A 14,191-nucleotide genomic window follows, 5' to 3' on the forward strand; every position below is an offset into this window, starting at 1 on the left:
ATTGGAAAAAATGAGTTGGGTACTCTAAACTTAAACAAAAAAAAACCCAGATGATTGCTGCGTGGTTTTTAATATTTTACCCTGAATTATTTTTCTCAGGTCCATCATCAAAGGCCACTCCCATATGTGAGCCTTTCCCAATGGGCGGAAATGTGTCTTTAATTGTACAGCATCTAGGATTTTATAACAAATACAAGGATCAAACAGAAACTCGTGTCGCTGTATTCAGCGTAATCGATTAAGTGATCCACATAAATTCAGTACAAATTCTACCAGTCTGTGGTTTGGACTGAAAATTAAATACATTTTACATGGATGGATAAGTGAACAGTAGAAGGGAAAATGATAGATTTGTTAGAGACTTAAGTGTTCTTCCTCCATGCACAGAAAACACTATCTGCCATATCTAAACCTCTATGTAAAACCTGACCTGGAACAAAGATTTTAACTTTACAGGTCAGCTCACAGCTAACCTTCAATGGAACTACATGCCTCTTTTCTCCATGATGGTTTCATCTCTGCTGAATTAAAGCTGGTCAGCCTGCTGATATACTTTCAATGTCCTTCAGATGTTGAAAGAACTGGAGTAGGCAACGAAAGGTGTAATTAAATATGATCCAACTCTAGTGAATTGAATAGAATGCCTTCTAATTCAAGCATTATTAATTAACTGTGGGCCTGTCCAACTAATAACAGTCAGAATAATCCAATTGGCAACTATTAGCAACATCAATTGGAAAGTAATGAATACATCACGTTGGTAAACACATGTATGCCTTCGACTTCTGTATATTGCTTTGAAACTAAAGCAGACATATGTCTGTGACTTTCATGCATCTAACAGGTTGAGTCATTTTTGTCTGAGGAGATCTGGTTTTCAGTGTATGATTTCATAGTTCAGTGGCCTCCAAGGATGGAGTATTGCGTACAGAAAAATGTTGGCGAGTCTGTAAAGTGGCCATAAGTTTAATTAATTGGTTAGCGGGCATCTGAGCCACTGCTGTTCTCATTTCCCCACACCCTCAAGTGTGTACAGGGATCTTATTGGCATCTTAACCAACTCAAACCATATAGCTGACTAGCATACAATACTAGGCGGGATTCTCGAGACCCCCCCAGCCACATGTTTCTCAGTGGCGCACCATTCGCTGGTGTCAAAATTCTCTTTTCCCATTGCTTGTCAATGGAATTCCCCATTGAAGCCACCCCACGCTACCGGTGGTGGTGCGCTGCCGGCGGAGAAAGAGAACCCCAATGGTCGGAGACTTCCTGCCACCATTACCAGTTAGAGTAGCCGACCAAGTTTGATTTTACAGTTTGTATTTTTGTGTGTCCCTCAGAGTTCCACAAGGAGGCCATTCGACCCATTGTTCCCATGTCAGCCCTTTTAAAGAGCTTTCCAATTAATCCCCTGCAGCTTCTTCACACAGTTGTAAACTTTTCACCTTCAAATATATAGTCCAATTCCCTTCCGAAAGTTATTATTAGAATCATCATCCACAATCCTTTCGGAGATTCCAGGCCAAAACAACATACAAAATAATCAGCCAAAATTCTGAGATTATTGCTCAGACACCACTTTACGATCAGTACAGAAATGTTTAAAGGAAGAATTTAATGACCCATTAAGTGTATTGAAAGCGAAGAAGCAAAGAAAAGGTTAGCGCCAGTGGAATACCTCAGAACGTTCTCACCGTGTCTGCATGGGTTTCCTCCTGGTGTCCAGTTTCCTCCCACAGTCCAAAGATGTGCAGGTTAGGTGGACTGGCCATGCTAAATTGCCCTTAGTGTCCAAAAAAATGTTAAGTGGGGGTTACTGGGTTACGGGGATAGGGTAGATACGTGGGCTTCAGTAGGGTGCTCTTTGTAAGGGCCGGTGCAGACTCGATGGGCCGAATGGCCTCCTTCTGCACTTTAAATTCTATGATCCTATGATTCTATGAACAGGTTTTTGAATACCATAAATGTACAAGCTATAGCCTGGTTTTCACAATGCTGTTAGTGAGTCACACTTCATGTGGTCAGATAGCTAATTATAGCATTCAGACACTTGTAGCCTGATAGTGGTCATACACATTGGTCAGTTCAGAAAATATTTTGTTGATGATTGGAGTACCTTCACTACAATGTGCTCATGATGGAAACACCAATTAGATGCACTATCCAGATATATGCTTTCATTTAAAATCCCTGCCTTTCACTGTAAAAACCAAGCAAACTCTGATCAACAGAATCAGACACCCTAACAAACCTCAAAAACACTGACTATTCAATAACAGCTCTGAATCAAAGTTTATTACCTGTAGGTAGATTGAAAGTGGACTGAGGAACAGATTTGCCTGGCATAACGTGAGATGCAGATTCAGCATTGGTATAGAAGGAAGTTGCAGCAAAAATTGCAGGGATTTCCTCGCAAGTTATGTAGAAAAAATGGTTTTATATTACTCACTGCTGCTAAATGTTGTAAAATTATTCACTTAGCTGTTAGAATGCCACATAAATACTTCTCTTTCCCTCCCTGCTTCATATACTTCCCCCTCTCTCCCTCATCCAGTTCCTATAATCGTTCCTCACTTGATTCAAACCGGCACTCTATTCCTTCCCTCCCTCCTCAATGCCTGTTCATACTCTCTGCTTCTTTTCCTCTTTATTTATGTTTGCGTCTCCTCCATGCTACTCTCCCAGTTCACATTGCTACTCTCCTCCTGTCACTGCATCCCACATTGGCAAAAGCACGTATCCACTCTACTCTCAGTCAGTGCACTGAAGCGGTTTACTTGTCCCCGATCTTTACATCATCATTCCTGCTTTATTCATGCGTTGTCTACTTGGGGGAAATAATCTTTCCCGTGTTCAGTGATTCCTGTCGGCTGCCACCAGGAATTCACATTCTGTGAAGTCAGCTGCTGCCATTTGTGGCTTCTAGCCGTTGCTTCTCCAAGTGATAGAATTCTGCTGATCTCACAACAAACATTGCGAAAGTTCTCATCCACAGCTGTGATCTGTCTCCCAGAGCAACAGTAAGGCTATGTAGAAAGAAATGTGGATCTGAGAAGGGGAGCTCGAGGTGCTCTAGGCCAGTGTGATTGATACTGATCTTCAACCACCAGTGTACAGACAAGCAGAAATTGAGCTAAAAATAGCAAGTTGTACATGTGCACGCGTTAGTAGCTTTGTTCTCATGCTGGAATTTTTGAAGCATTGATCACCATTACAATTTCAAGACACTTTTACCTGGAAACAACAGAAATAAAACAATAAAATAATCCAGACCTGCCTATTTCACAAGTGCAGAGTAGAGGAAAACTAAGCAGAGGCCCATAATGTCACGTGTCCGCTAGAATTGCACAACCCTTAGCCTTCCAGTTCCACTTCCCCGGAGGTCTACTGGTTTACACGCCAAAGGAGGGTTAGAACCTAATTAGATTGAATTGCTGCCATTAGGATCTCCTCTGCTTCAGTGCATGCTGTTTGAATATTAAGAAAGCACTGAGGCGACTATGGCTCAGAATCATGCAAACCGGACTACTGAGGCCACAATATGTCAGGGGTGGCGATAGTTGGGGCGATGGGAGTGCAGGAAGTGGGTGCCCCTTTCTGACTGGAAGTGTGATGCCTGCCATATTGAGTAAGGACACAAAATATGTATCCTTCACCTGCGATGCTAGGGGCAAACAGATCCTACATTCCACTGATGGGGCTCAAATCGCCACGCCTACTCTGTTACAATGTGGCTTGAGGCCCTCTATCTGTGGCGCTGCCGAGCTGCCACCCGCCCATGTGGGCTCCAGACGCGTCAGTCCCAGCAATGAGACTTGATTTCTTTGTGTAAAATTTCAGCCACTGACTCAACAACAGAACCATTAAAAGGAGCAGGGAGAAAACCGTCTGGAGTTGCAATGTTCGAGGGTGTCCATTGCTAGGCCTGTTGTAATAAGGTTTCTTGCTGCACTTGGGATTTATTGTGTTGCACATTTGGATCCAAGGGGTGCACCGTGGTGTGGCACGGTGGCACAGTGGTTAGCACTGCTGCCTCACAGCACCAGGGACCTGGGTTCAATTCCAGACTCGAGTCACTGTCTGTGCGAAGTTTGCACATTCTCCTCGTGTCTGCGTGTGTTTCCTCCGGGTGGTCCGATTTCCTCCCACAGTCCAAAGATGCGCAGGTTAGGTGGATTGGCCATGCTAAATAGTCCCTTAGGGTGAGGTTACAGAGCGGGGGATTGGGCCTAGGTAGGGTGGTCTTTTGAAGTGTTGGTGCAGACTCGATGGGCCGAATGGGCTCTTTCTGCACTCTGGGGATTCTATGATTCCTGCACAATAAAGTTGAAGCCTGCAGAGAGGATTTGAGTGCCAGAATGGGACCCCTATTTTTATATTTATGGAACAATGGTAATGATCCTTAATAATGCCATGGTTTCCAGTAATCTGTTGAAGGTCCGGTGGAAAACAATCTGCATGAAAATTCATGGAAATTCTCTTGGCCTTTTTCACTGTATTACCTGTGCAGCTGCCCAGATCAGCCTTCCCCCACTGTTACCCTTCCCCCTCTGTGATATGTATCTGTCCTGTATTTTCCGTGCAGTATTTCTAAACATGCTCCAATTTCCCTCCATATATTTTCCCTTCCACTATCGCTATTAATTTACTCATCTTCCCAAAAATTGCCATTGTAAAATTGAATGTTTCTAATGTTTTTATCCTGTTTCCCACCATAGTAATCCGGAGTCCCAGCCTAATGCTCTGGGGACGTGGGTTCAAATCCAACTACTGCAGCTGGTGGAATTTAAATTTATTGAATAAATATGGATCATAAAGTTAGTTTCGGTAATGGTGTCCTTGACAACTATCATTGATTACTGTTAAAATCCTATCTGGCTCACGAATGTCCAATAGGGAAGGAAATTGCATCTTGACTAATCGTCCCTTATAAAAATTCAAGATTTCTGTCCAGATTCATGGACGAAATTCTCCGGAAACGGCGCGATGTCCGCCGACTGGCGCCCAAAACGGCGCCAATCAGACGGGCATTGCGCCGCCCCAAAGGTGCAGAATGCTCCGCATCTTTGGGGGCTGAGCCCCAACATTGAGGGGCTAGGCCGACGCCGGAGGAATTTCCGCCCCGCCAGCTGGCGGAAACGGCCTTTGTTGCCCCGCCAGCTGGCGCGGAAATGACATCTCCGGGCGGCGCATGCGCGGGAGCGTCAGCGGCCGCTGACAGTTTCCCACGCATGCACAGTGGAGGGAGTCTCTTCCACCTCCGCCATGGTGGAGACCGTGGTGGAGGCGGAAGGGAAAGAGTGCCCCCACGGCACAGGCCCTCCCGCGGATCGGTGGGCCCCGATCGCGGGCCAGGCCACCGTGGGGGCACCCCCCGGGGTCAGATCGCCCCACGCCCCCCCCCCAGGACCCCGGAGCCCGCCCACGCCGCCTTGTCCCGCCGGTAAGGTAGGTGATTTAATTTACGCCAGCGGGACAGGCAATTTATTGGCGGGACTTCGGCCCATCCGGGCCAGAGAATCGAGCGGGGGGGCCCGCCAACCGGCGCGGCGCGATTCCCGCCCCCGCCGAATATCCGGTGCCGGAGACTTCGGCAACCGGCGGAGGCGGGATTCACGACCGGCGGGGGGTCGGAGAATGTCGCCGCATGTTTCGTTCACATTGCAGTCTTTCTGACCTGGCCAACATTCATCCTTCAACCAATGTAACTAAAACAAACTAACTGGTTATTATATATTGCTCTTTGTTTGATTTTGCTGTGTGCAAATTGGCTGCCACATTTCCTCGATGTTTCACAACACTGACTACACTTCAAGCGTATTTTCTTGGCTACAGAGTCCTTCAGAACATAGTCATGTCACGAAAAGCACTATATAAATGCGAGTCTTTTATCTTTTATCACTGCTAAATTGAATTGATCCACAACAGCTGCATTGTATACACTACCCTTTCTTGATTCCAAAAATTTAAGTCCAGTCTTTCTCCTTACCTAGTTCTCGAGAGAAGACAGATCTCTCTTAACCCCAATTTTAGGACTCCAATTCATGCGCAGTGGGCTGGATATGCCAAACTCATTCTGATCAAGTATTTTCCACGTAAATGGCTATTCCAACAGCCAGTTTCCCCTTTCCACTCCTACAAAGTGTTCATTATCCTTATATATTTACGCAACCTTGCCTCTATGATGCCTGTGATATCATAATCACCCTCTCTCGCACAGTGTATTCCTAAGAGACCTTCAGGTGTAAAACTATGAAATCTCCGTTTTAAATAACATTTCACGCATATAATTATTTTAACATTATTTTCCCATGTGGTCATATCCTTGTGCACACTTATATGCTGTATCATTGTCTGTATTTGAATGCTATCTGACAGCGTCTGCTCAGTACAAGAGGATCTAGCTTCTCTAACCTCCAACATAGAATACCTACAGTTCTGAAATAGGCCATTCAGCCCATTAAGTCTGCACCGACCATCTGTCAGAGCACCCTGAGGCACGATTAATTTGACTTAAAAATGAAAGTTGAATCCAAATGGAGGCTTTATTGGTATCAGATGTGTGGCCTCCCACAGCAGCTGGCAAAACGGCTGCGAGCTGGAGGACACGCATATTTATACCACGCCACCTGGGCGGAGCCAGCAGGCAGGGGCCACAGGCGAACCTGTAGTGCAGGTTCTACCGTACATCCACTAATATAAGTACAACAATGGTTTACCACATTCACCCCCTGTTAAAATTGAGTCCGGCGGGGGTGGTGGATAACTATATACAATCATGATTTTAATATTTACAGAGCAAAACAAATGTCTCTGGGCATCCGGTGGACCGGTCAGAGGTTCAGCCGGTCCGGGGCCTTGATGGTCCTTTGAGAGCGACGAAGTGGTGACGGCGATGTTAGTGCTGACCTGGTCGAGGGTGACTCCGGGAGCGTGCCAAAATCCTCTTCATCGATGGGCGTGGGCAGGGGGGGTATGGACGGTCCTGTGGGGTTGGTGTTGCGAGCGACGGGGGAGGGGAGGGCGGCGACGGGGGTGGTGTGGGGGGTGGAACCTGCTGGTGCCAGGTCCCTGAGGGAGACAGTATCTTGGCGGCCGTTGGGGAATGCCACGTAGGCGTACTGGGGGTTTGCGTGGAGTAGGTGCACCCTCTCCACCAACGGGTCCGCCTTGTGGAGGCGCACATGTTTACGGAGAAGCACGGTTCCCGGAGCTGTGAGCCAAGTCGGGAGCGACACCCCGGATGTGGACTTCCTGGGGAAGGCAAAAAGACGTTCATGCGGTGTATTGTTCGTGGCCGTGCAGAGTAACGAGCGAATGGAATGGAGTGCATCAGAGAGGACCTCTTGCCAGCAGGAGGCGGGGAGATTTCTGAACCGTAGGGCAAGCTGGACGGCCCTCCATACCGTCCCATTCTCCCTTTCTACCTGTCCGTTTCCCCGGGGGTTGTAGCTTGTCGTTCTGCTGGAGGCAATACTCCTGCTGAGCAGGAACTGATGCAGCTCATCACTCATGAATGAGGATCCCCTGTCACTATGGATGTCGGCGGGAAAACCGAACAGAGTGAAGATCGAATTGAGGGCTTTAATGAAGGTGGCAGATTTCATGTCGGGGCAAGGGATGGTGAAGGGGAACCGGGAGTATTCATCGATCACACTGAGGAAATATGTGTGACTATCTGTGGAGGGGAGGGGGTCTTTGAAGTCCATGCTGAGGCGTTCAAAGGGGCAGGAGGCCTTCACCAGACGCGCGCGGTCCGGCCGGTAGAAGTGCGGCTTGCACTCCACCATAGACCTGGCAGTCCCTGGTAATTGTCCTTACTTCCTCGACAGAGTAGGGCAAATTTTGTGCCTTAATGAAGTGGTACAACCGTGTGACCCCTGGGTGACAAAGGCTGTCGTGCAGGGTCCGGAGTCGGTCTATCTGTGCACTGGCACATGTACCTCGGGATAGGGCGTCTGGGGGCTCGTTGAGTTTGCCGGGGCGATACCTAATCTCGTAATTATAGGTGGAGAGCTCGATTCTCCACCGCAAGATTTTATCATTTTTGATCTTGCCCCGCTGCGTGTTGTTAAACATAAAGACACACAGCGCAGCACACCACTACCACTTGAGCTCTCCAGGGGCTGTTGCTGGCCTCGATGATGCCTTCCCGAAGCAACCGCTGGACTTCGGACCTGATGAAGGTCTTATCCTGGGTGCTATACCGTCTGCTCCTGGTGGCGACGGGTTTGCAATCTGGAGTTAGATTAGCAAAGAGGGAAGGTGGGTCGACCTTTAGGGTCGCGAGACCGCACACAGTAAGGGGTGGTAAGGGTCCGGCGAATTTAAGGGTGAGGCTCTGGAGGTTGCACTGGAACCAGGCCGAGGATAAGTGTAGCGCAGAGGTTAGGGAGAACGTAGAGGCGGAAGCTGTGGAATTCTACGCCCTGGACCGTGAGCGTGACCGTACAGTACCCCCGGATCGCTACGCAATGGGATCCGGAGGCCAGGTAGATTTTTTGATTGGCGGGGTGTATCGTGAGGGAGCAGCATCTTACCGTATCTGGGTGTATAAAGCTCTCGGTGCTCCCGAAGTCCAGCAGGCAAGAGGTCACATGGCCGTCGACTTTCACGCTGGTGGATGCGTTGGTCAGGTTATGCGGGCGAGACTGGTCGAGTGACATGGAGGCGAGCCTTGGTTGGGCGTCGGCTAATGGGGCGGCCGTTGAGTTCCGATCTTGGAACGCTGGTGGTGTCCATGTGCTGAGGGGTAGACAAGATGGCGGCGCCCGGAGATCTTGGGGGTTACAAAATGGCGGTGCTCATGGAACGCACGTTGCGGGGGTGGAGCAAGATGGCGGCGCCCATGAAATGCACGTGTTGTGCGGAGGGGAAGATGGCGCCGCCCACTGATCGCACATGGTCTGGGGGGGAGGACACGGTGGCGGCGCCCATTGTCCGTGACTGGGGGGGGGGGGGGCGATCACGGCCACTGAGCGGGCCTGACACACCGCAGCAAAGTGGCCCGTCTTCCCGTAGGCTTTACAAAGGGCAGCGCGGGCCGGGCAGCGTTGGCGGGGTGCTTTTGCTGGCCGCAAAAGAAGCATTTGGGCCCCCCGGGGTTTGCTGGCTGGCATGTAGCGCAGGCGTATTGTGTGGGCAGTGCACCCGCTGGGTCGGCTGCCTGTGAGGTCCATGAAGCGTAGGAGGGGTGGGCCGCGTGGCTGGGGGGTAGGACTGGATGTTGCGCAGGGCGACCGTCATGGAGAGCGTTGCGTTTTAGTCTCTGCAAGGTCGCGCGTGGCCCCTTCTAAGAGCCGCTGACGTATGATGTCTGACCCGATTCCAGTCACAAAGGCGTCCCTCATAAGGAGGTCTGAGTGTTCTTTAGCTGTAACGTCCTGGGAGTCACAGTCCCGGACTAGTGGGATTAGGGCCCTCCAGAAGTCTTCTATGGACTCACCCGGTAGTTGAGAACGAGTTGCGAGCACGTGCCTGGCGAAGAGCGTGTTTGTGTTTTGCTCGTAATTGTCCTTGAGTCGAGTCATGGCTTTGGCGTAATTGGGCGCATCCTGGATCAGCGGGAAGACTTTGGAGCTGAGCCTGGAATATAAGATCTGGATCTTCTGAGTCTCTGGAACAGGGGTTGGCGCCGCATTGATATACGCTTCATAGCAAGCTAGCCAGTGCTGGAAGTCCTTTCTGGCGTTGCTTGAGTGAGGATCCAGCTGCAGGCGATCTGGTTTAATACGGAAGTCCATCCTTCGAAACTGATACCAATAAATTGAGGCATGATCGATTTGACTTAACAACGAAAATTGAATCCAGACTGAGGCTTTATTGGTATCAGATGTGTGGCCTCCCACAGCAGCTGGCGAAATGGCTGCGAGCTGGAGGACATGCATATTTATACCCCGTCTCCTGGGCAGAGCCAGCAGGCAGGGGCCACAGGTGAACCTGTAGTGCAGGTTCTACCATCCGTCCTCTAATATAAGTACAACAGTGGTTTACTACACACCCTAACCAGGCCGACTCCCTTACCCTATCCCTATCACTCACCTAACCTTTTGGGCCAATTTATCATGGCCAATTCACCTAACCTGCACATCTTTGAACTGTGGGAGGAAAGCACCCGGAAGAAACCCACACAGACACAGGGAGAACATGCAAACTCCAAAACTCCACACAGACCATCACCCAAGGTCGGAATCAAACCTGGATCCCTGGTGCCGTAAGGCAGCAGTGCTACCCACTGTGCCATCATGTCACCTAATCTTCATTATCCTTTCTTCCATTGTCAAATCATTTAATTTCCTATGAAAACTGCTTTGAGATGTAACAGTACAATGTTAAAATTCTCTCTATGTAGAATGTTTACATTGTGATGCATTGGGTCAGCTTAATTGAAAGGGTCAGCCTAATCCCAGTCACAGTGCGATGGGTTGGCTATAGAGTAAGGAATTTAGTGATGCTCTCATGGGCCCACCTGGTGATTGCTTCTGAGTGGAACTGGCAGAATCTAGACAATAAGCTAATCAATAGTCATGCTCAAATCAAATCGACATGTCATTCCTCTCAGTGGTCAAGCACTGAATTTTACCATGAGCTTTGAGAGCCCAACGCCAGGAGCATTTCCAGGCCCCAAAGCCATACTTTTCAGTTATGCAGCAACTGGCCTAACTTTATGATAGGTAACCAATTAGCGGACTACTTCTAGAGGCACTGTCCAATTAGGGATCACTGACAGGCTGCAGAAGCAGCCAATTAAGAGTACCCAAATAGGAGTGTGCCCGACAGTCCCACTGTGAATGGCTGTGACTTGCTGATCTGAATGGAGCAGAAGCTGGCAATGGAAGCATAATGATAATTGTGATTGACAGACAATCCCTCCTGCCCAGTTGGATCCATATGTAGGTGAGGTATTTCCATTTGCAGGCCGATAACTTCAGGATTGCCTATTTGGTCCTTCAAAGTTGATATTTTGGGCAGAATCTTCCCATCTGCCAGCACGATGAAATTTGATGGGTGGGGGAACTTAATCTGCCACAAGGCCAAAAATCAGTATCCTGACATTGTGATGAACTATAGGAATTCTGTTCTCAGGACCTTGAAGGCGGATCGAGCATCCTGACGAACAAAGTCGGACGCCCTTTTGCATGCACCTTGCTGGAATTAAGTTCCCCCTCCAAATTAAGTTAGTCGTGAGTGAGAAATTAGAACCTTCAATTTCAGGATTGTACATAAGTTGTGCGAACCTGGCGAGGTGACTTCTTCCGTGATTAACGGTGAGTTGCCGCTGCATTGTCCTGTTTGGAGAGTTCCCGTAAATGCCAGCCTATGCCCGAGACTGCGTGGTGGCAGTGCATGTGGCATGGAAGATGCCAATGAAGGGAGGAAGGGTTAGAGGGCAAGGGCTGAGCAGTGGCCAGGCAAAGATGACAAGGATAGTGCAGGCTTACCTAGCATCCTTTAAATATGGTCCCCAACCTTTCACTCTGTAAGATAATGGTGGGAAAGGCGATTTCCTACTCAACTCCGCCACGGAATTCACTGTGCTCTGCACAGATACATAGGTAATGAGCTGTCCAGCCCAAGATCAAGCGGGCTAACCTTCACAACTCCCAGCGGAAACCGCTCTAACTCCTGCTCCCGCCACTTTACTTTGACTTTAGAATGGAAGGTTCCACCCTCTACCCATGGCACATTGACCTCCCGTTGTACTCTCACCTCCTGTCAGACAGCAGACTGCAGACAGAGCAGGGGTCTTGTACACCTTGGGCAAAATTGCCGGCCTTAACTATCTGCTTGCTGCTGCCAGGTCTGCTGCTGTTACCACTGCGCTTCTGCCTCCAGGGAATTCGCAAAGAGGCTGGGAGTATTCTCAAAAGTATTCTATATGTCTCCAGACCCCCTGCCTCCAAAGCCACGGGACTGGGGAAACTCCACCCCAAGAATCAATTGTGGAACATTCCTAATCCTTGTTGCTAAAAAATCACAGTTCAAATACATTTGGCTACTGAGCAATCACTAACATGTTTTTTTTAAAGATATAGACAATATATAACTCCATTCGAACGTCAAATGGTTGAAGGTAAAATCGGGTTTTGTGAAATATCAGATTGTTGGTTTTCTTAAAATACAACTGGACAAGGTGACAACAATTTATGAAAATCTAAAAGTTTGGAGTTACTTTCCTACAATCAATTATTGGAAGTGTATAATGTATATGAGTGCGTGCTTTATATGTACATGCAAAATACGTCCCATGTAAATTATTTTCTTATTGTTAAATGCAAAGATACCATCATGGCAACATTTAAACAATCATCTTCACTCTTTTACACAGGGGAGTAAGGAGAGATATCACTGGCAGAGCCACAATGTCAAACAAAGTGGAGTGGATGACATGGTTCTTCTCTCTAAAATCACAGAGGAGGCTATCGTGGAAAATCTGAAGAAACGCTACTTGGATGACTACATATTTGTATCCTTTCAATTCAGCTACATAACGTTATCGATGGTGCTGTACAACTGTGTTGGGGTTTATAACTGCAGATGATGGCTGATAGTTCAATGTCGAAAACTGCAAAGTGTAAGAAGGAGAGAGAAAATACACAATTCACCCTGAATGACAAGCTTCCAATGCAGTGCAAGAACTGCTCATTTTAATTCTGTTGAAATAATGCAGAGAGCAATTTGGTATGAGCATGTTAAGCATTTAAATTATATCATCAGTGGGCATTTTTGCAGCCTTTGCCTAGTTCCTATGTCAGACGCAACTCTGATTAAAGGCCACAAAAACAAGAATTAAAAAGAGGCCTAACAATAATGATTGGTATGCCACTTTCATCTTGGTAACTTAATTTTTAAAAGCCAATAGCACGTTTGACAAACTTTAAAAAGGCATACAAGATCCTTGATTTTATAAATAGAACCACAGGACAAGACCTCAGTTATGTATTACATGGACTCCTTGCACCAGTTTATGAATCGGGAAGGGTATCCATTCTGTCAACATCCAGGTTGTTGTAACCAACAGAACTGCATCATGCAGGGTGTTGGGTACCCTCGAAGCTCCCATTTATCCTACATCAGTCAGTCCATTATTTCAAGACAACTCGGGCGAGATTCTCCGACCCCCCGCCGGGTCGGAGAATCGCCAAGAGCTGGCGTGAATCCCGCCCCCGCCGGTTGCCGAATTCTCCGGCACCGGATATTCGGCGGAGGTGGGAATCGCGGCGGCCGGTTGGCGGGCCCCCCCCCCGCGATTCTCCGGCCCAGATGGTCCGAAGTCCCGCCGCTAAAATGCCTGTCCCGCCGGCGTAGATTAAACCACCTACCTTACCGGCGGGACAAGACGGCGGGGCGGGCTACGGAGTCCTGGGGGGGGGGGTGCGTGGCGATCTGGCCCTGGAGGGGTGCCCCCACGGTGGCCTGGCCCGCGATCAGGGCCCACCGATCCGCGGGCGGGCCTGTGCCGTGGGGGCACTCTTTCTCTTCTGCCTTCGCAGCGGTCTCCACCATGGCGGAGGCGGAAGAGACTCCCTCCACTGCGCATGCGCGGGAATGCCGTCAGCGGCCGCTAACGCTCCCGCGCATGCGCCGCCCGGAGATATCATTTCCGCGCCAGTTGGCGGGGCACCAAAGGCCTTTTCCGTCAGCTGGTGGGGCGGAAATTCGTCCGGCGCGGGCCTAGCCCCTTAAGGTTGGGGCTCGGCCCCCCAAGATGCGGGGAGAACGTGCAGACTCCGCACAGACAGTGACCCAAGCCGGAATCGAACCTGGGACCCTGGAGCTGTGAAGCAATTGTGCTAACCACAATGCTACCGTGCTCCCCTTTGCCTCGGTCTTTGAACATAAATTCCACAGTTCTTCTAAATAGCTGCCACATTTGTCTTTCAGACGAATCAATAAATCAAGGCACCACCTGGCTTCTTGTAAAAGATCCCAGAATACAATTCAAAGAAGAGCAGGGAAGCTTTCTCGGGTTTATTCATCCCTTAACCAGTATCATTAAACCAAATGATCTCACCTTGCTGTTTGTGGGATCTTGCTCTGCACAAAATGGCTGCTGCATTTCCTCTTTTTTTTTAAATAATTTTTATTAAAGGTTTTCATAAAATATCAATAACAAAATGAGAAAGAAAAAAGAACCCAACAGGGTTAAGTACAAAAGACAATCTAAAAAAGCAACCCCCAAAAATAAAGT

The 14,191-nt window shown here is 48.6% G+C and overlaps 1 protein-coding gene across 2 annotated transcripts in view; it reads left to right on the top strand.

The window, feature by feature from the left end:
• Positions 1 to 14,191, top strand: part of myo1f (myosin IF) — a 220,602-nt gene that overhangs the window by 42,666 nt on the left and 163,745 nt on the right. For both annotated transcript variants that reach the window (XM_072482569.1, XM_072482568.1), the window contains exon 2: positions 12,329 to 12,466. In XM_072482569.1, the coding sequence (XP_072338670.1) occupies positions 12,329 to 12,466 (138 nt within the window). The remainder of the gene's footprint in view (positions 1 to 12,328; positions 12,467 to 14,191) is intronic.

Source organism: Scyliorhinus torazame, chromosome 18 (assembly GCF_047496885.1).
Source record: "Scyliorhinus torazame isolate Kashiwa2021f chromosome 18, sScyTor2.1, whole genome shotgun sequence".
Classification (NCBI taxonomy): domain Eukaryota; kingdom Metazoa; phylum Chordata; class Chondrichthyes; order Carcharhiniformes; family Scyliorhinidae; genus Scyliorhinus; species Scyliorhinus torazame.